This window comes from Paroedura picta, chromosome 14 (assembly GCF_049243985.1).
Source record: "Paroedura picta isolate Pp20150507F chromosome 14, Ppicta_v3.0, whole genome shotgun sequence".
Lineage (NCBI taxonomy): Eukaryota > Metazoa > Chordata > Lepidosauria > Squamata > Gekkonidae > Paroedura > Paroedura picta.
Genome location: NC_135382.1, coordinates 19,615,337 through 19,638,119, shown reverse-complemented (window position 1 = coordinate 19,638,119; position 22,783 = coordinate 19,615,337). Strand labels below are relative to the sequence as shown.

Genomic DNA, 22,783 nt, shown 5'->3' with positions numbered 1-22,783 from the left:
TTGTATCTGAAGAAGTGTGTGTGCACATGAAAGCTTGAAACTTGAACAGAACTTTGTTGGTCTTAAAGATGCCCATTGACTCAAAATTGTGTTTGTTACATGGCTCTGAGTGGCTCTTGAACCACTTGGCACTACTGCCCAATTCCAGAAATAGGGGAGGGAAAACAGTTGCAGAGCAGCAAATATATACTTTAAGAATGAGCCCATTTAGGGTGGCAGAAGCTTCTGTGAAGTTGAGCTCCATTGGGCAGATGCAGGAAGGGCTGCCATGTTTGAATGAGCAATAAACTGCAGAATGTTAGATGTCAAGTGAATTTTACACCCTGTTTTCCAATAGCCCTGCTATCAAAAGCTGCTCAACTGACCATCAAAAGTCATCCAAGCTGGACATGAAGTAATCTTTCAACACTGCTGTTCTGTACAGAAAATTCATGTTGCTCCCATATCCAAATCTCATGGGAGTGGTGGGGATAGAATTACAGGGTTGGAAGGGGCCAACTAGTCCAACCCCCTGCTCAGTGCAAAGCATCCAGGATTAGTATCTGTCCAGCTGCTGCTTGAAGACTGATAGTGGGGAATCACCACCTCCTTAGGCAGCCTATTCCACTACTGAACTCTTGACTGTGAATTCCCCCCCCCCCCCCCGATATCTAGCTGGTACCATTCTACATGTAGTTTAAGCCCATTACTACATAAGATACTGCAGAGAGGAAGAAAAGGGGGATGCTGTAACTGTAACCTTTGCACCCCCAAATTAGATGAGAGATGCAGCTGCCTATGTGGGATGCTGGGGAGGTTAGAAGATGCTAATACCAGTCAGCCAGATCTTCTGCGGAGACTGAATAATGAAAAGGCTAGGAGGGCCAGAGCCAGATTCTCCCCATCATCTTCTAACAAAATCTACTAGTAGACTTTGAGCAAGTTGCAGGGCTGGATTAAGGCCAACAGATGCCCTAAAGATAGATTCAAATGAGTAGCCGTGTCGGTCTGAAGTAGCACAATAAAATCCAGAGTCCAGTAGCACCTTTAAGAGCCCTTCAGCCCGTCTTGTTTAACAGACAGGACTTTAAGACTAAAATGCTCAACACGCTACAGAAAACGGTGGTCTTGTAACAATGCGGATTAAAATCAAACACGGCAGCTAAAGAGAACAACAAAAAGTTCAGCTAAAGTCAAGTGTAAAAGAGTTAGGGGCAGGATAGCTACCAGGGGAGAAGTCTGTGGTACCAGCTCTCGATTGGGAATATAAATGGAGATTTTTCGGGGGGTGGAGCCTGGGAATGGCGAGGGGTTGCCAAACGGTGGCTCTCCAGATGTCCATGGACTTGCTGCTGGCAGGAGCTCATGGGAATTGTAGTCCATGGACATCTGGAGAGCCACCGTTTGGCCACCCCTGAAAAGAGGAACCTCAGTAGGGTGCAAAGTCGGAGAGTCCACCCTCCAAGATAGTTGCCATTTTATCCAGGGGAACTGAACTGGGTTGTCTGGAGATCAGCTTTAATAGCAGATCTCCAGCTTTGATTTGACAAGCCCGCCCTTCCTGCAGCGGCGAAGAAACGTGGTCTAACCCGCGCCATCCTAGACCGCTCCGGCCCCAGGCCAGGTCGCGCTGCACCCGCCCGGCTTCTCCATGCTGTCCCGCTGTACGGGCGTACAGGCTTTGCTTCTGTGGTCCATGAACTACATTTCCCAGCGTGCAGCATCGTCCGCTCGTGACCGCGTGCTATAAGTCAGCTGAGTAGCTGCGGGAGCCGGTGGGGAGAAGGTAAGAGGAGGGTGGCGGTCCCTTTGCAGGTTTGGCACAGGAGGGCGTTAAACCAGCTCTGTCATGTGTGCGCAAGGAGCGGAATCCATAACATTCTCATCTAGGTCTAAATGCAGACGGGGGTGGGAGTGAAATTTGCCGAGCTGAAATGTATGTCTGTGTAGGATTTCTCTATAAACTATGCTGGAAAATGTTATTATTTTTTTCAGGGTGTGTGTTTGTGTTTCTGGGTGTGTGCGCGCGCACACACGCATACACACACACAAGCGATTGTTTTTTGGTGGCGGCGAAGATGATCAAGCGAGGGCTGTGGGTCTCGGCTAATCCGAAGTTGCTTTGTGTGTTCATTTTCAAACTAGTTCCAAGGGTGGCTGTGGGCGCTGCGGCCAGGCTGATTCCCCTCTGCCCAATTTTGCCGTCGACGTCCCATCCTCTCTGAAGCATTCCTGAACTGGCCAGTTTGGAGGATTTTCTCCCCATTTCTGGTTAACAGAGCCCCGCTTTTTTGTGTGTTTGAGAATTCGGAGCAGGCAAAGACCCCCAGCCTTGCCTGTGGGTGTCTCTGTTGTGCAGGTTTCGTCATCGGCACAGGAGCCAGCCACGCTTTACTATAAAAGGGAGCGGCTGGGAAAGAGAAACAACCATTATCCATTGAAGATTTTGTATTTTTTTTTTGCAGCCACTCCTTAAGTGTCTCCGAACTTCACCCTAGAGAGAGCCTGCTGAGTCAAGTGGAAATTGCTTTGCAGTGCAGCTTGCGGATTTAGGAACCAACCAGCAAGGGCGGCAGTGATTTGGGTGTCTTCCTCTTTGAGGAGTCATCTTTCCCGGGCATCTGGGGCAAACTGGTTTACCAGTGAAGTCTCTGGAGGACCACTGGTAGCAGGGAGTAAGAAGTATCTTTGTGATACTGGTGGGGCCATGTGGCTGGGATTATTGGGGGGGGGGATCTTCTGCCCCCATTTTGCAATTTTTTAAAAACAGTTTATGAAACCTGTATTATCTCCCTGTCTCCAATCCTCTCTCTGAGGGCACTCTACCTGATTATGAGGTGCTGGCAACAAAGAAAAATAGAGAATGGCCAATTACATTCATGCTCTGCTTGAGATTTTTGCATCTGATTGGTCACTCTCGGAGGCTGGAGGGATGGTAGATGGATCTATCGTGGTCAGAACCAGCAAGGTAGATCTTATTTTCTTGATGCTGAGGTCTAAGAACTTTAGAAGAACGTTAGAAAAAGAGACCTGCTGTTAGCTAATTTTTGCCTTTTCTGCCAAAGAAGCTCACTGCTGGCCTAGTCAAGATATGCCTTAGGGCAGGGATAGTCAACCTATGGTCCTCCAGATGTCCATGGACTACAATTCCCATAAGCCCCTGCCAGCAAATGCCGGCATGGACTACAATTCATGGATTACAATTCCCATGAGCCCCTGCCAACGTCCATGAACATCTGGATGACCACAGGTTGACTACCCCTGCCTTAGGGGCAATATTTGGGGGCTTGCCTTCTTCTCTGTTCTCACCATGTGCCTGCTGTGGGACGGGGAGACATTTCAGATGAAATATGGTGTTCTGGGCCCCCCACCCCACGTCTCGGTGTATCCCAGAAGAGGGACATGATAAAAACCTTTGAGGGTGTCAGCTTTGACCTGTTGTCTGGGTTGAGAGGTGGTGTTCTACTCCCTCCCTCTCAGAAATATCTCTAATCTAGGATTCCCAGAGAGGATCCACAACATTTCCCCTCCTGTCTGAATGGTCTCGACCACAAGACAGGAGCTGCTTACATTGCTTCCCCTCCCAAGTGTGAGTTCTCCTCTGGTTTCTGTGCCTGGAAGGGGGTGGATCCTGCATTCCTACTCCCACCTGTCTCCGCCCCCTCAGCCCTCTTCAAGGCTGCCTGTTAATGCAGGTGGTGATGTCACTTCTGGTGACATGCAATTTATGGGGGCGTGGCAGGGAGGTGTGGCCAGCTGACATTATATCCGGGGCTCCGCAAAACCTGAAAAATTATTTCAGGGGCTCCTCCATGGTCAAAAGGTTGAAAAAGGCTGTCTAATGGAAGCCCCTAGATGCAGTGGAGAACTTTTTGTGTGTGTCTAGAGTAGGGTTAGTCAACCTGTGGTCCTCCAGATGTTCATGGACTACAATTCCAGCATTTGCTGGCAGGGGCTCATGGGAATTGTAGTCCATGAACATCTGGAGGACCACAGGTTGACTACCCCTGGTCTAGAGAACAGCTGAGAGAGGACTTTTTATCTCCCCGCCTACTCCAGTGTTTGATAACTGTTGCCTGACTATTGAAGAACAGGTTTCCTTTCCTTGCACACAATGCTGACTTCCTTCTTTTGGGTTCTTCTAGGAACGCGGCCCACTAGACCCAGAACACACTGGGCAGCCTCCTCCAAGCCCAATATGTCTGACTGGGATGCCGAGGTGTTGTGATGCTTTGGGTTTCTCGGGACAAGCGACTTGGATCAGGTCTGGTTTGGGGCTGAGTGTTGCTTCCGTGGGGAAGCCATGGCCCAGAGCAACGTGGCGATCAACAGCGAATATGGAGACTGGCCGTGGAGTGCAGATGCTGGTGAGCGGGCCAGGCTACTGCAGAGCCCCTGCGTGGAGGTGGAACCCAGGAGTGCGGAGGAACAAAGGCCTGCAGTGACCTCGATCCTTGGGGCCATCTTCATTGTGGTGAATGCTGCCCTTGGGGCTGGTCTCCTTAACTTCCCAGCAGCCTTCAGCATGGCAGGCGGCGTGGTGGCAGGCATTGCTATGCAGATGGTGAGTGCAGTGATGTGGTTTTGCATTAAGATCAAAGGGGTGATGGATTGGGCGAAATGGGGAGGGAAGAGCCATGTAGAAGAAGAAGAGTTGGTTCTACCTGAAGGAGTCTCAAAGCGGCTTACATTTGCCTTCCCTTTCCTCTCCCCACAACAGACAACCCACAACCCACCCTGTGAGGTGGGTGAGGCTGAGAGAGCCCTGACATTACTGCTCAGTCAGAACAGCTTTATCAGTGCTGTGGCGAGCCCAAGGTCACCCAGCTGGCTGCATGTGGAGGAGCGGGGAATCAAACCCGGCTCGCCAGATTAGAAATCCACATTCCTCACCACTACACCAAACTGGAGACTGCTCTTTGGAGGAATGTTGGGGTAAAGACGGGAGAGGACATGCAGTTCACAGCCACCATCTGCCCCTCGACTTAGGGCAAGTGCTGCTTCACATCGGCAGTGGCAATGACCTTCATTGTTTCTCTTGCACTCTGAAAAGCTCCTGTGTAGTTCCAAACAAATGTTTCCTGGTCGTCCTCTTCAATGGCAGCAGACAAACTCTGGCGAAATACGTTTTTGCAGCTGTAGCATGCTTAGGAACCAGCAACTGCAGGAGATGGAGGGACACACACTGAGGATACGTTGGACGCAAAACTAAGGCTTCAGTACTGGCCTATTTTGGTTCCAGTTTAAAAAAAAACATGGATTTGGTTAGGGCCTAAAGAGAAACTGGAGAAAGAGCAAGTTACGGCTTTGGTGATGGTGACGAGAAGAGCAGAGCACGGCAGATCCCTGCACCCTGTCTTCATGGCGAGACCGTAGAAGACTTATCCCTCAACTAATTCAAACACATTCATTTCCTAATCTGTTCGCAAAATCTTTCTGCCTGTTGTTGGAAGTTTGTCCCATGACTGTGAGGCCTAGAGGCTTGGGGTGACAAGTTTTCTGAATAAGTTTATGCCAATCATATCTCCATCACTGTGGATAGATAGTGCTGACATTATCCAACTTGATGTAGCAGTCTGTAAGCTGGAGAACCCAGTTTGATTCCCCACTCCTCCTCCAAATAAGCCTGCTGGGGGACCTTGGGCCAGTCACAGTTCTCTCGGAGCTCTCTCAGTCTCACCTACCTCACAGGGTATCTGTTGTGGGGAGAGGAAGGGTAGGTGATTGTAAGCCCCTTTGGGAATCCTTTGAATAGTAGAAAGCGGGATACGAAAACACAGCTCTTTAACCATTTAAATTATTATTTTTAAAAGGAAAAAAATGGAATGCATCCACTTGGAGACATTCCTCTTTAGAGAGGCTTATTGTAGAACAGGGGGTAGTATGCTGTAACAACTATCGGTTTGAGTTAAGAATCAGGAGCATCCCCTTCCTCTCCCAGTTTAAACTGTACAGCCTTGAATTGTTATAGGATGTTATAGGATGAATTGTTACAGGATGGACTTTGGGGACTTACTTTCAGTCCCCCCACCATCTTACATGGAATTTTGGTTTGATCCAGCTAGGCAGGTCTTTGATTTTTTTATTGAGAAGGTGGCGGGAATGTTTTTGAACATTCCTTGCTGTCAGAATCCCAGACTCAAAAAATAAGAAACCTTCTCGATTTGAAGATTCTTTATTGCAAGCTGTATAATACAGAACTCTGTATGACCGAACTGAGCATAACAGGCAAAGCAATACCTTATAAGACCCCATGACAGCCCCCCAGGAGTGGTTGGCAGCATAGGTATCAAAGGGAGACACAACAAGACACTGCCAGGTACAGGGTCTGGGAAACCAGACAACGTGGGATGTTGAAAGAAGCTAGACGAACGAACTTGCAGCTACATTCCAAAAGCTAATAGAAAGCACGAAAATGGATACATAATGATAAGATGAGCAAAGTGACCAAACCCCACCATAACTCATGGCAGAAGACACAGGATTCTGACACTTGAAAACACATAAGCTAGAAGGGAAACTTGATGGCCACCGACCATGCCATGGATCTTCCAAAAACTCCATGACATGGACTTTCTGAAAACTCTAAGTCTCTTGATTTGAGGCCGACCTGTTGCTTCTTTTCCTGCCCATTGTTGATCTGTCTGCTTGTGTTTCCAGTTGGGGTCTCATGGGCTATGCTTGCTTTGGAGCGGGAGGGAGGGAACGGCATCATTTTTTTCTGGGATTCCCAGTAGTCACATCACTCATGCCTTTTTCCCTTTTGCTTGCAGTGCATGCTGGTCTTCATCATTGGTGGCCTGGTTATCCTGGCCTACTGCTCCCAGGCTAGCAACGAGTCCACGTACCAGGAAGTGGTGTGGGCCGTGTGCGGGAAGGTCACGGGGATCCTGTGCGAGGTGGCCATTGCCGTCTACACGTTTGGCACCTGCATTGCCTTCCTCATTATCATCGGGGACCAGCAGGACAAGAGTGAGTGCTGGTTATGGGGAGTGCAGTGGCTGCTTCTGTAGGAGAAAAGTGCTAAATTCCTCTGGCCTTGTGCTTCATGAAAGTTGTGCATTTACCACAGGAGCTAGAACTTGCATGCAGTTGAACTCCCTGCCTTCCTAGCTACTTTTGTGGTGGGGGTCGCATTACCGTGCAATGCACCAAGCGGCTGGCACTCTGTTTTCATTTGGAATGCACACAATAGGAATCGTGATGTAGTTATTTGAATATTTATACCCTGCCTTTCCTCTTGGCTCGAGGGGGATTACAGTAAGTGCATATAAAATAAAACAAAAGCAAGGTATGCCCATTATTTGCTGGGTCCAAGTAGGCCGGAGTGGCGGGTGCGGGGGGGGGGGTGATGGTAGTGACACATAGGCAAGTGCCAGCCTGCCAGGGATGAAAACTTGAGATGGGTAGAGTATTGGACTAGGATCTGGGAGACCCAGGTTAGAATCCATTGCCTGCCATGGAAGCTTGTTAAGGACCCTTGGGCCATTCACCCACTCTTAAGCTATTTGATTTATTTATTGGAGTTTTATACTGCCTCTCTCCCATAATGGCCTAGTCTACCTCACAGGGTTGTTGTGAAATTAAAATGGAGAATTGCATAAGCCACTTTGTATCCTCACTGGGGAGAAAAATGGTGCAGACTCAGACTCAGAAAACCTTTACTGGCATACACAATCACAATCCAAGGAAACAAAATGGGTAAGACAAGACTACATTCCCACGCTAACAAACTCAAGTTATTTACTTGGAACATGCTTCCAAGGGCATCGGCTACCCTGGCAAGTTTAATGGGATCCTTTTCTGAAAGCATTAATTGGATGATGAGGGATTGAGAATTGGCTTTGGAATTTAAATCCCTCAAATATGACTGGATAGAACCTCGTTGGGGAGAGAAAACGGGACATTCCAAAACAATATGTGGTACTATGTCTGAGACTTTACAACCATGTAGACAGAGTCTTTTGAAGGCGGGAATCTGATGGAATCTTCCCCAGGACACACTTGAGGGGAAAAGTGGGGTATGAATGAGGTAAGTAAACTAAATACGTTTGCTGCTGAGAACATTCTATGCGTGAGCCAGTTTTCCACTGCCTACTCAAGGCTGCCGAGTGAGCTGAAAAACAATTAGAACCCAAATCTTTGTGCCCAACCAGAAGTCCTGTGACTGCCCCATTTTCAGCTGCTTTGCAAACCCAAGTTCTTTCTTGTGCTGCAGTCTCTCCCCATTCTGGATTGGGAGGACAACTGCACAGGTGGACCCTGGCTTTCCTCCAGCTTCCCCCTCTTCTGGAAGGCTCTCAGCCTTAGGGCTTCTTTGGCACAGCACCTGGAACCCTTAGCTCTCCGTTATTAAATAAGGTTTCCTGTCTTTCCCTCTAGACACCTTATTTCTCTAGACACAGAGGCTGTTTACGTCAGAGGCCTTCCTCTGCCTCGAGCCCTGTGCTGCCTTGAGCTCTTGAATCTCGACTTCCTTTGCTTCCAAGAAGACTCCCTTGGTGAGGTTGTCTCCTCTTGTCTCCCTGGCTAGTCATTGCAGCGCTGATGGCAGAATCCTCAGGAGCAAAGAATAGCCACTGGTACACGGACCGCAAGTTCACCATCAGCATCACGGCCTTCCTGCTCATCCTTCCCCTTTCGATCCCTAAGGAGATTGGGTTCCAGAAATACGCCAGGTACCTGCAGGATGAGGAGGGAAAGGACTGGAGAGATAAGTGACTGGCTCGCCAGCGGGGACCGTTTTGTGGCCAGCAGATTTTATCATACAAAGGAGATCCTTTGGAATGAAGACTGCTGGGACAAGGCAGGCCCAGCCACTGGGTGTGTGTTAAGCTTGGGGGAAGTCCCAGTTCAGCTAAACCAGGTTAAGTTAACCGGTCTGCAGAAAAACAGTGTTGGCTGCTGAATCCTTAGTAGCTACATAGCTTTGGAATTTCCCCTGAATTGCAGCTGGTGAGTGGGAAACAGTCGGAGCTTAGCTTTCAAGAGATGGTCAGCAATGGCTGGGCCCAGCAAGAGTAATTTCTTGTGACGTCAAAGTCTTTGCAAGCATCATTCCTTTGAGCTTGTATGATGGAAGGTGGGTGATCTGGGCAGGGTTAGCCTACCAGCAGTAGAGTATGAATTTCTGGGTCACTGTTGGAGGGTGGAAAATAAGGCTTGAACAATCAGGGGCCATCAAAGGAGGTGCTGGCCTCAATCAGGGGCCATCAAAGGAGGTGCTGCATACAACAGAGACCCCTACATGCAACCCCCATCTCATGGGTGTAGATGAGATTCACTCCCATCATTCACGGAGAGCTACACAGGTGATCACTAGCAACCCAAAAGCATTGCTTTCATCCCTAGTGTGGATCTTGCAACAAATGGAGGCTCATGCTTTACCCGTTGTTCTGGCAGCAGTTGTTTTAAGATGGGACCCACCTCCCAGCCACAAACATCACCATGCAAGGGCCTTGCTCACTTTCCTGAGAACTGGGGCAGGTGCCCTGTTGGGGAATGGTGCTCAGGTAGCATGGTAAAGAGCCACATGTGGCTTCCAAGCCAGTGGGTATCACCTTTCATGAGACCAAAATAAAAACTGGGCAGTGTCTGTTACATGCATGGGTACGGTGCACCCAAGAGCTCTCCCAGCAGAATCTCCTTATTCACCACTGCTAACAGTGGTGGCCCCTGAGAGCACAGTGCAAGGGTGGGAAAGCTGACCCACGCTGGCCTGTCAGAAGGCTGCTGCTTGAATAAATGAATGCCACTTTGCCCAGGACAGTCTTGACACCGTAAGATCCATACACTGGTGGCCATTGCCCTCCATTTAGGCCCGGGAGGGAGGTGCTACGGTTCCGAATTCTCCCTGGTCACAGCATCCTTGGACAGAGGTGGTAGCATAGCTCTGTAACCTTTTCCCAACCTCCTTCCCCCGCAGCGGCTTGAGTGTGATCGGGACCTGGTACGTCACTGCTGTCATCGGCGTCAAATACATCTGGCCGGATCCAGACATCATCCCGGGGGAAATCCAAACCAGGTAGAATGGGAGTGGTGGTTCCTGAAACAGGATGGAGGAGACCCTTAGGGAAGCAGGCCTGGAGACTGAACTAACCAGGCATTATTTCATACGCAAAGGCAGAAGGGGGGGGGGGTATCAGATTTTGACTGGTATGCCCAGACGAGTCTCGAATTTAGAGAAAATGCTTATGGGTCTCCGGTTGCCAACAGACAGCCCAGCCGTGGAGCCTTTCCTGTATCCCAGCATCATCACAATGCAAGGGAGCCTTCCCTGCTTGGCGGGTGGTTGCCTGGAGCGGCTGATCCATAGGGGGGTGGAAAGGAGGCATCTTCCCCTAGTCTGAAGCAGCACAGAAAGGTCCCAAAGGTCAGAATGGGCGAAAAAAAGGCCAGACTAGGAATTATCTATGTAAGAAATTGTAAGTCTACTTAATCCTGAAGATGAACATGTGCATGTTTCTGTAGCTAGATCTCATTGGAGAAGCCAAGTGTCAGGAGAATCCGCTGTCTTGATTTCGCGTTAATCTGGGACGGTCCAGACTCTGGGGATTTCCAGACCATGCTAAATCTTCAGTACAGTCGTGGGATGAGAAAGTTTCTGAGCAGGCTTTTGTCTTCCTCTCCACAGCCCCTCCTCCTGGATGTCTGTGTTCAATGCTATGCCCACCATTTGCTTTGGCTTCCAGGTAAGGCTTGTCTGAGGTTCATGGAGGGGTGGAAACTGACTGTGACCAAGAAGCTGCTTCCGTCTCTTCTGGCTGTCTTTGTCTCCTTTAGTCCCCGGCCTTTCTCCCCAATTTGGACATTAGGGGCTTACATCATTCTGCTCTCCTCCACTTTATCCCCACAACAACCTTGTGCGGTTGGTTAGACTGAGAATGTTTGATGTGCCCAAGGCCACCCATCGAGCTCCCGTGGCAGAGTGGGGATTTGAACTGGGTTTCCCAGATCCTAGTGCGACACTTTTGAGTCTAAGAGTAGAAGAAGAACTGGGGTTTTGTACCCCATTTTTTACTTCCCGAAGTAATCTCAGAGCAACTTGGCTAGCCTTCCTCTGCTCACAACAGACACCCAGTGAGGGAGGTGAGGCTGAAAGAGCTCTGAGAACTGTGACTGGCCCAAGGTCACCCAGCTGGCTGCATGTGGAGGAGAAGTGGGGAAGCGAACCTGGCTCTGCAGATTAGAGGCTGCAGCATGTAACCAGGGGTAGCCATACTGTGGCTCTCTAGGTGTCCATGGACTACAATTCCCATGAGGGAATTGTAGTCCATGGATATTTGGAGAGCCACAGTTTAGCCACCTCTGCACCAAGCTGGCTCTTGAAGAACTAATGCCACTCTGTCTCTCTTTCCTTATTGCTACCTTTTCACGCATATGAAGCAGACAAAGCGACTTTGTCTTTCAGATAACACAATCAGATTGCAATCAACCACTGAACCCTGTTTAATGCAGTCAGCTAATGATGGTCTGGTTACTTCCAAAGCAGGCAGGAGGGTCCTCTTGACGGCATCAGCCTTTAGAAGAAGAAGAAGAAGAGTTGTTTCTTATATGCCGCTTTTCTCTACCTGAAGGAGTCTCAAAGCGGCTTATAGTCGCCTTCCCTTTCCTCTCCCCACAACAGACACCCTGTGAGGTAGGTGAGGCTGAGAGAGCCCTGATATCACTGCTCGGTCAGAACAGAAGAAGATGAGTTGTTTCTTATATGCCGCTTTTCTCTACCTGAAGGAGTCACAAAGCGGCTTACAATTGCCTTCCCTTTCCTCTCCCCACAACAGACACCCTGTGAGGTGGGTGAGTCTGAGCAGCTATATCAGTGCTGTGGTAAGCCCAAGGTCACCCATCTGGCTGCATGTGGGGGAGTGCAGAATCAAACCCAGCATGCCAGATTAGAAGTCTGCACTCCTAACCACTACACCAGACTGGCTCTCCACTACACTACACCCCCTCCATTACCCACTACACCCCCTCCATTTCCTGGACTGAGCTGAAGTCATAGACCAGAATGAGTTATTAAAAAACTTATGAGGAACTCACTGAGTCAGTGTTTGAATTCTGCCCACAGAGTGCCAAACTGTTGGAAACAAAGTGAAATGAGTGGTGGCAAAAAGAGGCTTTCGCTCGCTCTGGGCTATTACCATCTGCCGGATATGTTTTTGCATAACTCGAAAGCTTGCTTCCTCTTTCATTCTGGCGGCATTCTGGCCTCCCCTGTTAATATCTCCTCTTGTCCCCGGCAGTGCCATGTCAGCAGCGTGCCCGTCTTCAACAGCATGAAACAACCAGAATTGAAGCCCTGGGGAGCAGTAGTGACAGCTGCTATGATCATTGCCCTTGTTGTCTATACAGGCACAGGTAGAGGATCTAAATGGGGATCTAAATGTGTCGGGGACATTGTCTGTCACTGCTCCCTGTGATCTGGAAAGGAAAGTGGGAGACAGGACTTCTGAGCACCAGCAGAGACTCCAGACTCCTGTTTCGGTTTTGGGGAGAGCAGCTGACAGCTAGAACTGTAGTCCCGTCCTCCTGTGTCATGGTGGACCCTTCTGTTCTCCATTTCCCACCAGGAGTCTGTGGTTTCCTCACTTTTGGTTCTGGCGTAGAACAGGATGTGCTCCTCTCCTATCCCTCCAATGATATTCCAGTTGCCATAGCACGAGCCTTCGTCATTGTCTGCGTCCTGACGTCCTACCCCATCCTGCACTTTTGCGGCAGGTGAGCACATTGGGAGGCATCTACAGGTGCTGCCGGTGGAATTGTGTTGTCAGGATCTGCCTGTTTGTCAGCCACCTGCCATGGTCATTTTGTATTATTTTGTATTATTCATCATTTGTACCCTTTTAGTTGTTTGTACGGTATCAGTGAGGGTCATTAATAACCTGTAAGATCCAGCTGTCAGTGTACGGGGGTGGGGGGGCAGAGGGCCTGGGAAAGTCTACACACTTGCAACCATTTTATTTGTTTATTATATTTATTGACCACTGCTCTTGGTCCAGCCAGCCCATGGCGATTTACAACAGTTCAAATAGAATGAAGTAAAACCCTGAGAATGCCTGTAAAATCCCCCTTGGCCGACAATTCTCCCAACTGTTGTCATGCCTTTCTTGCTATAGTGTGTAATCTAATTGCTAAATTCCTTTTGGGAGAATGGATTCATAAGAGGAAGGGAGCTTGGATGCTATTGGGTGAGCCTGGTCTTTGTCGGCTAGGCACAAACGATGCCATGTGCACTTGGGTGCACAACTATTTTGCACATTTTCTGTGAGAATGGAGGAGCCCGTCTTTTCCTTGGGGGGGGGGGGTAAAAGTGGAGTCCCTCCTCCTTCAGTTGGGGTGTGTTTATATTGAGCAATGTTTTGTTTATCAAATCAGTTTCGGCAAGAATAATAAGGAGCTTGGTATTGCTATGTCGATAAAAACGGAGCCTGTCTTTTCGTTGGGGGAGAAAGAAGAGTCCCTCCTCCCTCAGCTGCAGCGTATTTATATTGATCAATGTATTGTTTATCAAATCAGTATCAGCAAGACTAATCATGAGCTTGGTATCGCTATGTCGATAAATCCCTTTTGCTGCTATGCCAAGTGACAAAGCATTGGCAAAGTTGTTGTTGTGTCCTCGTTGCCGGGGATATCACCAGCCTCGTGCCCATCTCCCAGGGAGCATTTGCCCTGGACATGACAGGAGGAAGCCCTGACGATGCCTTTTGGATTTGCTTCTTGGCTAGGGCTGTCCTGGAAGGTCTTTGGCTGCGCTACAAGGGAGAGACTGTGGAAGAAGATGTGGTGCGAGAAAGACGAAGACGCCTGCTCCAGACATGCACCTGGTTCCTTCTCACTCTCCTCCTTGCCTTGTTCATTCCCGATATCGGCAGAGTCATCTCTCTCATTGGAGGCCTGGCTGCCTGCTTCATCTTTGTCTTCCCAGGTAAAGGGGCTTCCAGGACGGTACTGGACACTGAGGGACCCCCTCCAGGGATAGTAGCCCTGTTCACAATGAACACTCGTACAATCCGTACACGGCATACACCTGATTGCTCCTTGTATGTGCATTGAGTAATCACCTTGCTACATTCAACGCATGTACTGCTGAATGGGTGACACAGAGCTCATACTTACTCAGGTGCTGGTTCCTGGCTTCATTTGTAAAGCAAACCTTTTGTTCGCTGTTCCTTATGAACAAATGTATGTGCATTCATTGTAAGATGAACAGGGCTATAGGTAGTGGGGCAGGAGGAGGTTTCCTTGTGTGCAAAAGGCTACTGTCTGACAACAAGGAGTCAGAGAACCTCTTGTTTGCCTGCTCTTGGCAAAAACTGCCTCTTTTCCCTGTGCAACTTGAGATTCCTGCCTCAGAGGCTGTGGGCTTTACATGGTGTTGGGAAGACAGTCATGTGGCTATCCTTAGAGAGATTGTGGATTCTGGAAGATGGCTGTCAGGAGCACTAGACAGAAGGATATCCTGCCCATTTGCAGAGCCTGAGATTCAGAGTTGGGAAAATGACTGATGTATGGCCCTGACATTTAAGCAGGCCTCTTTGTGGGCTTGGCAGAGAATCTTGAGTCTTTTCCTGCCTACCTTCTCCTTTCTGCTTGCAGCCTCCAACTGGGGGCTGGGGGGTAAGTCACCAGCCCAGGAGTTTAGACACTGGGAGGAAGTGCATGGCAGGTCTTCCAAACATCCTGCTGGCAGCGGGTTTTGCACCACAGCTGCTAATTGGGCTGAAGCCAAGGGAGTCCTTGCCCTCCGACATAAGAATGATTGTCAGTATGGCCCAGAGAACTGCAGTCTGGGGCTCTCTGCTGCTCGCTCTTTGCATTCTCTGAAAGTAATTTAGGGGCAAAATGCTGCCATAAGATTCTTGGTCTGTCTCAACATGATGACTACTGGAAGAAATCAGAGAATCTCAGCTAGAAGTCATGGAGGGGGTACTGGCTGCCTCTGCCTTGTTACAAGCTTCTCTCCAGCTGAGGCATCGCTTTCTTCCATCCCTTTCTGGACAAAACATTCAGAAAGAAGATGAATGTATGTGGGAGCATCACTACTTGGAACCTGCAAAAAGTGGCTGCATGCAGGAGCTTTGGGGTGGGTGGAATCCCAACAATAATACATGCTTGTCCAAGGAACCCAGGATAGCAGTGGCTCCTTCTGTGAAACAGCTAGGTTAGCTTCTGACATGGATGAGTTAAGGCAGGGTAGTCAACCTGTGGTCCTCCAGATGTCCATGGACTACAATTCCCATGAGAATTGTAGTCCATGGACATCTAGAGGACCACAGGTTGACTACCCCTGAGTTAAGGTTCTTGTGACATGAGCGGATTATTGGGGCTCTGTCTAAATCTCTCTTTAGGAAAAGAAACTTTTCACATTGAATTAGGTGAGATGTTAGTTTTTGCTCTTCCCCACCCCACATTGTGACATTATTTCCCTTGCTTTTGGTGAGACAAATCGGTAGTCTTCTTGGAACAGACTTTATTACATCTGTCTCTGGGTAGGTTCTGTATCAGAGAGCACAGCTGCACATACAGCAAAGTGACTTGGCTGTTGTTCCCTGAATATGATGATGATGATGATGATGATTTATTTCCTGCCACTTCTCTGGTTTGCCCAGAGACCACTTAACAACCCATTATTGGAGGGTCTGTATGTTTTCTCCTTCTCAGGGCTCTGCCTCATTCACACCAAGCTCTCTGAAATTCAAGAAGCCAGACCAGCAAGGTAAGAGCTTAACTTTCCCTTTTAACAATGTGGTGGTTCCTCTCCCTGACATGGCACCTGAACCTGTCCTTTTTCCACAGCTGGTGGGCCTTGGTGAGCTATGGAATCTTCATGGTTACTTTTGGAGCATTTATCTTTGGACAGACTACTACCCACGCTGTCTTTGTGGACCTCGCGAAGTGATCCCTTCGACTCCACTCTCTGCTTCCTGGATTGCGGAATAAAAGGAAACCTAAGAGAATTATTGGCTCAATCCCTGGGATCTCAGATTTCCGTGAAAGAGGACTTTCCTTTCAGTTTCCTCTCCTGACATGGGACATGCCTGATATGAGAAAGATTCTACAGTTTTGATTTCACAGCCGAGTGTCCTAATAACTTGGTTGCTTTTCTGTGACTCCGCACAAGTCTAGTCACCAAATCTTTTCAGGAGATCTTCCTTTTAGGATATCTTCTTTTGTGCTGCCTACCTTACACATGCACATGTAAGAGAATCCAGGATTATTCCTACACAAACATTGGACTGTATTTATTGGGCCACCAGGCTCATACTTTGTAGCTTTGCCAGTGACGTTGCAAAGCTTCTGTAGTTGCCAGCGAAATGATAACTGAGGGGACAGCGAATGTCACTACTTAATTGCCCAAAGGAATATGCGCTTAAAATTGGGGGTGGGAAGAAAGCTTGCAATCTTGTTAAAATGTTAAACTTCTTTTACCTTCTATATATGACTAAGAAGGTTCTTGAAGAGACTCCTTGAAAGTTAAAGGGAAATTTGGATCTATATGAGGGCAGTTCCATGGGCCAGGATTCATACAATTGCATTTCTGCCTTAGGTGCACAAGAACCTGGGAATCTGAGGAAGCAATCAGAATGTTGCCCAAGGAAATGGGGGGGGGGGTCTTTTTATGGTACAGATCAACTTCCTGTTGATTTTGCTATGGGGGATGAATGGGGACTGGGGAAAACTCTGTTGCAGGTTCAAAGATTAGGTGATTGTGTGGTTCTGTATCCCAGGCCACGCCTGTTAATAAGTTCAGCTAATCTTTGAAATCTCTTTCGTTTCCCAGACTGGTTCTTTCCAGTCCCACCTTAACCCTTTCGCTCAGGAACCTGTTTCACAGCAGAGATTTTTCTGAGCCAGCTATTTTAAACTAGAATGAAATTCTGTTTGTTTTCAACACTAACTAGCCCTTTTTGGCTAATGTCTGCGCTGGTAGCAAAACTCCAAGTCTACATATCTCTGGGTTCCGTATGATGGGACACTGAGGAGGTGCAGCTGCTATGCCCAGCTGAGGTGCTCTCAATATGGGAAATTATTAATTTTAAAAAGGATTCAGGTGCTTTTAATTTTTTGGCTTGCGGTTCAAAGTGAACTTTGTTTTTGTGTTTTTTTAATGGACAAGGTTAGGATGAAAATAATTAAAAAAACATAATTTCTGGATGGCTGTGGTTTGGTGTCTGTTGATGTTGCTATGACCAAGGCTGTATGCTCCTGCAGAGGGAGGATGCTGATCCAAAGCGACAAATGTTGCATTCTCCCTCCGTACTTGACTTACCTCTGCTTGGTTATCTTTCCACTTTTGGCATCTCTCGGCTTGTACCTTACCATTACTTTTATTTTATTTATTGCATTTTTATACTACCCTTCCTTATGGCTTAGGGCGGTTCACAACATAGATCAGTACACATGTTAAGTATGAAATGGTACAACACACTCAGAGGATCAGACATAGTGAACTGTATCAATATCACTAAATATTTAACTGTTAACCCTTTAATCATTTAACGTTTGAGTGTAACCCAACAGATTGGTCAAGACAAAGATTGGTCAGGTCTCAGAAGTTAGGGGAGAGCAGCACTACAGTGGGAATAAAATCATAACAATTCCATGATCTGGAAAATCTGTTGGCTACAGAAAGAAAGCAGATGGTACCACCAGAAATGTTGGGAGGATAGCAACCAGTACGACATTACATTTAACGATTCTAGCTCTGGTGCCACATGCCTTCATGGAACTTGGCCAGTTTGGGGCAGAGGGAGTCCACCAGAGCTCATGTGATAAGTGAGCTACCTTTTACAATTCCTCTAAATTCAAAACAGCAGTGAAATGGGGGGGGGGGGAAATAAACCTCTCCTAAACTGTGCTAGCACAGGCTCTCCCTGCTATATGCCACAAATGATGCAGTGTGAGAAGCAGAGAAGCATACCTGCTTAGCAGTCCATCAGAAGAAAGACAATGGTGGGTGCTCGCTTTCTCAGCAGTCCTGTATCACTGACAGGGACATCTTGCTCCTGAGACCCTCCTTCCAGGTGCATCTCTGCTGCAGTGCCCAGGAAGATCAGAATGGGGCTTTCCTTCTAGCGATACAGGTCCCTTGTGCAACGACTTGGGTTCTTTATTGCATCATGTGGGTACTTAGCTGCCATATCCTAAGGTCTAGAAGAGGGAGCTGGATCTTAACGGTGGCAGCCGGCAGGGATGACTGTAGCTGCAAGAAGCAGAAAACAAAAGGGTAAAGCAGAAGTTTGAAGTGGGCAATCAGTCACATGCGATTTTTCATTCTTGTGAGATGCTTTGGAAGCAGAATAACATATAATAAATGGAACCAGTTGGCAAGACGGCAAGTATCAAAAGAAGTGGCATAGAACTGTAGTAGAACAATCATATTCAATCAGTCTGTTGGCAAGCAGTAGATTTGGCAGAGGTGGAGAGCCCTGTTGGCTGAGACCAAAGTCCAGTGTTTCAACAGTGGCTAACTGGATACTAAGGAAGGCCCATCAATATGGAATGAAGGCCTCTGCCTGCCTGCTGCTGGCGCCTATTCCCCAATGACAGCTGTTCAGAGGACCTGGCTTGTAAGTTCTTGCATTACTGACAACTCTGTCTTCCAATTGTTTGCCTAGTCCCCCCTTTAAAGTACTTATGATAGTGGCGATCACTAGATTTTGTGTCAGTAAGTTCCACAAGTTAATTGTGCAAAGATGTGTTTTCCATTTGTCTGTCCTGTTCCTGCTGTCTGTCAATATTGCTGGATAACTCTGAGTTCTTGCAAGATGGGCAGGGGAGAAAAAGTTCTATTCACAATGCTCACCCCATACGTAATCATATCAATGCATTTCCTTGACTCCCTTTAGTTGTTTTTTTCTAAGCTGGATACATGAAGAGTTTCTTAGAGATCGACATTTTGTCCTTATTTCAATGTTTGTTGCTACTCTGCCCTCTGCATAAGGGTGCAGGTTACACTGTCACATAATGCAGGTATGTCCAAGGTCAAATGAAGTTTAAATGTTTCCCTTCCAGAGGCACCAATATCTGATATGTCATCATGGAGAGAGGAGGATAATGTTGGCTGCTTTGAGTCCCCATTGAGTAGAAAGGCAGTGCTATAGATGAAATAAATTAAAAATTCTAGCTGCTCCTGAAGAGCACCAAAAGTGAAGGGGAAAAATCTGTACGGTTTGTGGTTTTCTGAACAATAACTGGATACCAATTATTAGTAACACAGCTGGGTACACACAGTTACATATATTGTACCCATGATAAGTTATGAACATGCCCATCCGGGGCCATTCTCCTTCCCACCCACTCCAGTTCCATCATTGACCATTTTGGGAGTGGGAGGGGGGGGGTTTGACATGACCATATATGGTCACATCACCCAATAATTAACTCCCACCCATTCAGCCCTTCCAGGGCTGTCAACAAATCCCCATTACCTGTGTTTGGTGCTCAATCCAGGCCTCGAAAAAATTTAGTTTTCTAAGGCTGCATCTATATACATCTATCTCATCCCGTAAAACAAACAAGAAACACCCAGGTTGCAGAAAGAAAGACCTTCCTTTACATTTGCCCTCTACTATTTATATTTTGATTTATGTATTTATTCCTTGGATTTCTTGGGATGGCTTATAAGAGGAACGATCTTAAAATTAAACTAAAATACTACTATAGTTGTCCATCAGATAAAACATCTCCCTGGGCCTGATATTAAAGCCATTCAAGATCTAGAATAATTGACCCAGCTTTGATGAGAGGGGAATAGCTAGGCCGAAGCTGTGCTCGCTTGAGGTGGGCCAGTTGACATGGAAGGCCACCGTTCCTGTGGCATGGTCCCCCCAATGCCTCCACAGCCACCCAGCCTGCTGGGCAAGCTGGTGGCTGGGCCAAGATGCAGCCGGGCCAGGGAATTGCGGGTGTGTTCCCCTCGGCCAGGCTGTGTCTGGCCACGAGGCTTCCTGAGTGCATCATGGCCACCTTGTGAGGGCAGGTGCTCTAGTCTAAGGGGCAGGCAAATCTGGGTGTGCCCAGGCTTTGCTGGGTGCAGCTGGTTTGGCCCATGGAGTGTGTCCGGCCGGAAGTGGAGGCTGGACAGCCGGAAACGCTCCTCCCGCAGTGGCTCTACTGAAATATTAGAGCCACTGAGTGGTAAGGATTATAACAGATTAACAAAGGCAGACAGATACCCAGAGAAGACCTGTTGCAAGACAAGCCCCAAAGAGACAATAACAGAAGACCACTAGTAGTAATCAACAGCTCTCAAAACAGCTATCAGTGACTTGTACTGGACTTATACACCACAAAAATTGAGTCCAATAACACCTTGAAGACCAAGAAAGATTTATTAAAGGCACGAGCTTTTGAGTGCATGCACTCTTCCTCAGACTAAATGGAACAAGGATCATAAGTGTACAGATATAAGGCAAAAGTAAATTGTGGAAAATTAGTAAACTGTGTCACATTTAGCATAATTTGTTGGTCTTAAAGGTGCTATTGGACTCAATTTTTGTTGTGCTACTTCAGACCAACACGGCTACCCACTTGAATGGAAAATGACAGTTCTTTCACAGGTACTGGAGGGGAACATTTTCTTGTACCCCCCCCCCCCCCGCTCAAACAACTTTTCACCCACTTAGAAATTGGGTTTTCTTTTCTTCCTCCCTCTCTTCAGACCCTATCATGGTATGACCCAAGCAGGCACGACCAGGCGCGATTCTTCCGGCAAGACATTAGACGGCTGCAACCGCGCATTGCTACCATTGGCTCCTGTTGACACGCCCGTTTCGGGAGCTGGGACACTCTGATTGGCCGAAACCGGGAGACAGCGAGCAAGCCAGAACGAAAGAGAGTGAGCTCCACTAGCCAATCATTGTCGAGCAATACCTCAGCAACTCCGAAAGGACAATCCCCATCGTTCCTTCCCTCCCGCCCCGCCTTCAAGAGAAGGCTAGGGTAAACCCGCCTCGCCAGCGCAGGCGCAAAGAAAGGGGCGGGCAGAACTGAAGGAGGAAGTGAGTTCGAGCGCGAGCGTAAACCGAGTTCTGATTGGCTCGTTTTTCCCCCCTTTCCGCGTAGGCCGGACCCCCCGAGTGACTGCCCAGCCAGAGGGCCCCTCCCCTCCCGCTTTGCGTGCCGCGCGCGGGGGTAGACGGGAAGAGAAAGGCTGCGACGTGAGCGCGCGACCCTAGCCGCCATTTTGTTTTGGAGCGAGCCAAGGAGGTAACTAGAGAAGCGCGAGAGGCTCCGGAAGGCGCCCGGTTCGGCCTCGAGACCCTCCCTCGCCCCCTGGCCCGCCTGAGGTGAGGAGGGGTGGAGGCCGGCGGCTGAGGGCAGGGCTGGTGCGCGGGGCTGGGCGGCGGGTTTCCCTTCTTCCTCCCTCCCTCCCTTCCTTCTTCGGGTTTCTCCGCCGCCTCCAGGAGGAGGGGGAGGCCGGAGAGTTCTCCGAGTGGGGTTCCTCCCCGAGCACGTGTTGGCCGCGGCGGCTCTCCTTCTCAGCCTCGCCGGAGTGGGTCGATCAGTTCGCCCGGCCAGCCCATTCGCGTGTGGCGGGCGAGTGATCGTGGCCTATGAGGGGCTTTCCGCAGGCTTGCCCGACCAACCAGCCGAGCCGCGCGGGTTCCTAGGGCTGGGCGCGGTGCAGGACGGGCAACGCTTTCGCCCGTTGCGAGGGAGGCCGCTCCGGTGGCTGCAAGTTCCCCCCACGCCCGCCCAAGTCGTTGAGAATCGTTAGCGTGTGTCTGCGGGGAAAGCATGGCTTCGAAGCGTGCGCGATGAGGGTTCCCTTCTTTGCTTCTCTCCTTTTGCGATCGCCTCTCGGGCAGGCAGCTTTTGTGTGTGTTTGAAGGGAGGTTTCTGTTTGCTCGTGGTGGGGATCTGGCCTGCTGGGTGACTCGAGCACGTTTCTCGCGCTCAGAAACGGGTCGTGTCAGTGATTCCCTTTTCCTGCATATGAGATCTTACTTTCAGGATCGGGAGAGACGCTTTTGCCTCCCGATTTCAGTTGCTAGTTGGCATGCGGGAGTGAACAGAGTCGGAGCAAAGAGTTATCCCTACAGTTGGATGGACACTCCCAAGGAAGTACCCAGGAACTGGAGAAAGGAACTTCCTTTTACTTCCCAGGGCTTACCTCGGCTTAACTTGTTTAGCCCTTTTCTAAATCTCTTGGCCCTAATGTTGCCACATCTTGTGTGAATGGACTCTGGAATTCATTTGAATGTTACACGAGGAATGACTCAAGCCAGTCAGCTGTGTGGAGTGCACAACATGAGATTTCATGTTGTAAAGCACCTCCACCCCACTCCCAAGCTTCTGCTGTGTTGAACTCAGAAGTGTAAATCAAGAAGTCTTTGGTTCAGATCCCATTAGGTGGCTTTAAGCAACCCATGGTTCCTTACTCTAAATATCAACAGATGGGATATTAGTATTTAATGCCACTCCTATAGTTTTTGAAACTTTGTAATACTTTTTACTTTGGAGAAAGGATCGACTGCGTTTTGAAAGTAGATTCTTATAGTTATATTCATATTATAGTATTGTAAATGCAGTCACTTAATGATTCTTTATAGGGAACATAATCCTTTCTGTGCCACAGCAACCTGAACTCTAGTTGAGTTCCCTCTCTCAATTTGGACCTCGTCAATTTATATGTGAAATTAGGATTAGGATTTTTGATCATTCATATGTGCCTGTTGGATGGATTAAAATGATTTAAAGAAGGTATCTCTTCCTCAATAGGAGTGTTCTGCACACTGAACAATAATAGTTTCAAAACAGAGTTTTGTTTGTTGTAAAGATCAGGATGGGTAGCCCTGTT

At 48.4% G+C, this 22,783-nt stretch overlaps 2 protein-coding genes and 1 long non-coding RNA gene across 11 annotated transcripts in view; 2 read left to right on the top strand and 1 right to left on the bottom strand.

Moving 5' to 3' along the window:
- The first annotated feature begins 1,571 nt into the window (after window positions 1-1,571).
- Window positions 1,572-17,133, top strand: SLC38A7 (solute carrier family 38 member 7). 3 transcript variants are annotated; one of them, XM_077310252.1, is made up of 11 exons: window positions 1,572-1,765; window positions 4,125-4,543; window positions 6,753-6,951; window positions 8,513-8,657; window positions 9,905-10,003; window positions 10,613-10,670; window positions 12,222-12,336; window positions 12,549-12,696; window positions 13,704-13,903; window positions 15,640-15,694; window positions 15,775-17,133. In XM_077310252.1, exons 2-11 carry the CDS (start codon window positions 4,283-4,285, stop codon window positions 15,875-15,877), a joined length of 1,383 nt encoding a protein of 460 aa, XP_077166367.1. In that variant the 5' UTR covers window positions 1,572-1,765; window positions 4,125-4,282; the 3' UTR covers window positions 15,878-17,133. The 3 variants fall into 3 exon arrangements, with proteins under 3 accessions (XP_077166367.1, XP_077166368.1, XP_077166369.1); XM_077310253.1 differs by lacking the exon at window positions 1,572-1,765 and adding an exon at window positions 1,772-1,915; XM_077310254.1 differs by lacking the exon at window positions 1,572-1,765 and adding an exon at window positions 2,449-2,654.
- LOC143823702 (uncharacterized) lies at window positions 6,848-20,708 on the bottom strand. Its single transcript, XR_013226558.1, has 3 exons — window positions 20,603-20,708; window positions 17,900-18,181; window positions 6,848-6,986 (listed from the first exon to the last, which is right to left on the bottom strand). It is a non-coding gene; the product is annotated as an uncharacterized LOC143823702 (long non-coding RNA).
- A 357-nt stretch (window positions 20,709-21,065) lies between these two features.
- The window catches only part of CNOT1 (CCR4-NOT transcription complex subunit 1), a 76,231-nt gene continuing 74,513 nt past the window's right edge, over window positions 21,066-22,783 (top strand). For 5 of the 7 annotated variants that reach the window (XM_077310249.1, XM_077310245.1, XM_077310248.1 and 2 more), the window contains exon 1: window positions 21,098-21,269. The gene's annotated coding sequence lies outside the window, so the exon portion shown is untranslated. Of the gene's footprint in view, window positions 21,270-22,783 lie in introns of all 7 variants that reach the window. The other 2 variants (XM_077310244.1, XM_077310243.1) reach the window with 2 other exon arrangements.

What these genes read in the sequence shown, in the direction of transcription:
- SLC38A7 (XM_077310252.1), top strand. Translation starts at nt 4,283, where the DNA reads ATGGCCCAGAGCAACGTGGCGATCAACAGCGAATATGGAGACTGGCCG. An exon ending in CAGGCATTGCTATGCAGATG is followed by an intron (nt 4,544 to 6,752) that starts GTGAGTGCAGTG and finishes TTTTGCTTGCAG; the next exon opens with TGCATGCTGGTCTTCATCAT. An exon ending in CAAGAAGCCAGACCAGCAAG is followed by an intron (nt 15,695 to 15,774) that starts GTAAGAGCTTAA and finishes CTTTTTCCACAG; the next exon opens with CTGGTGGGCCTTGGTGAGCT.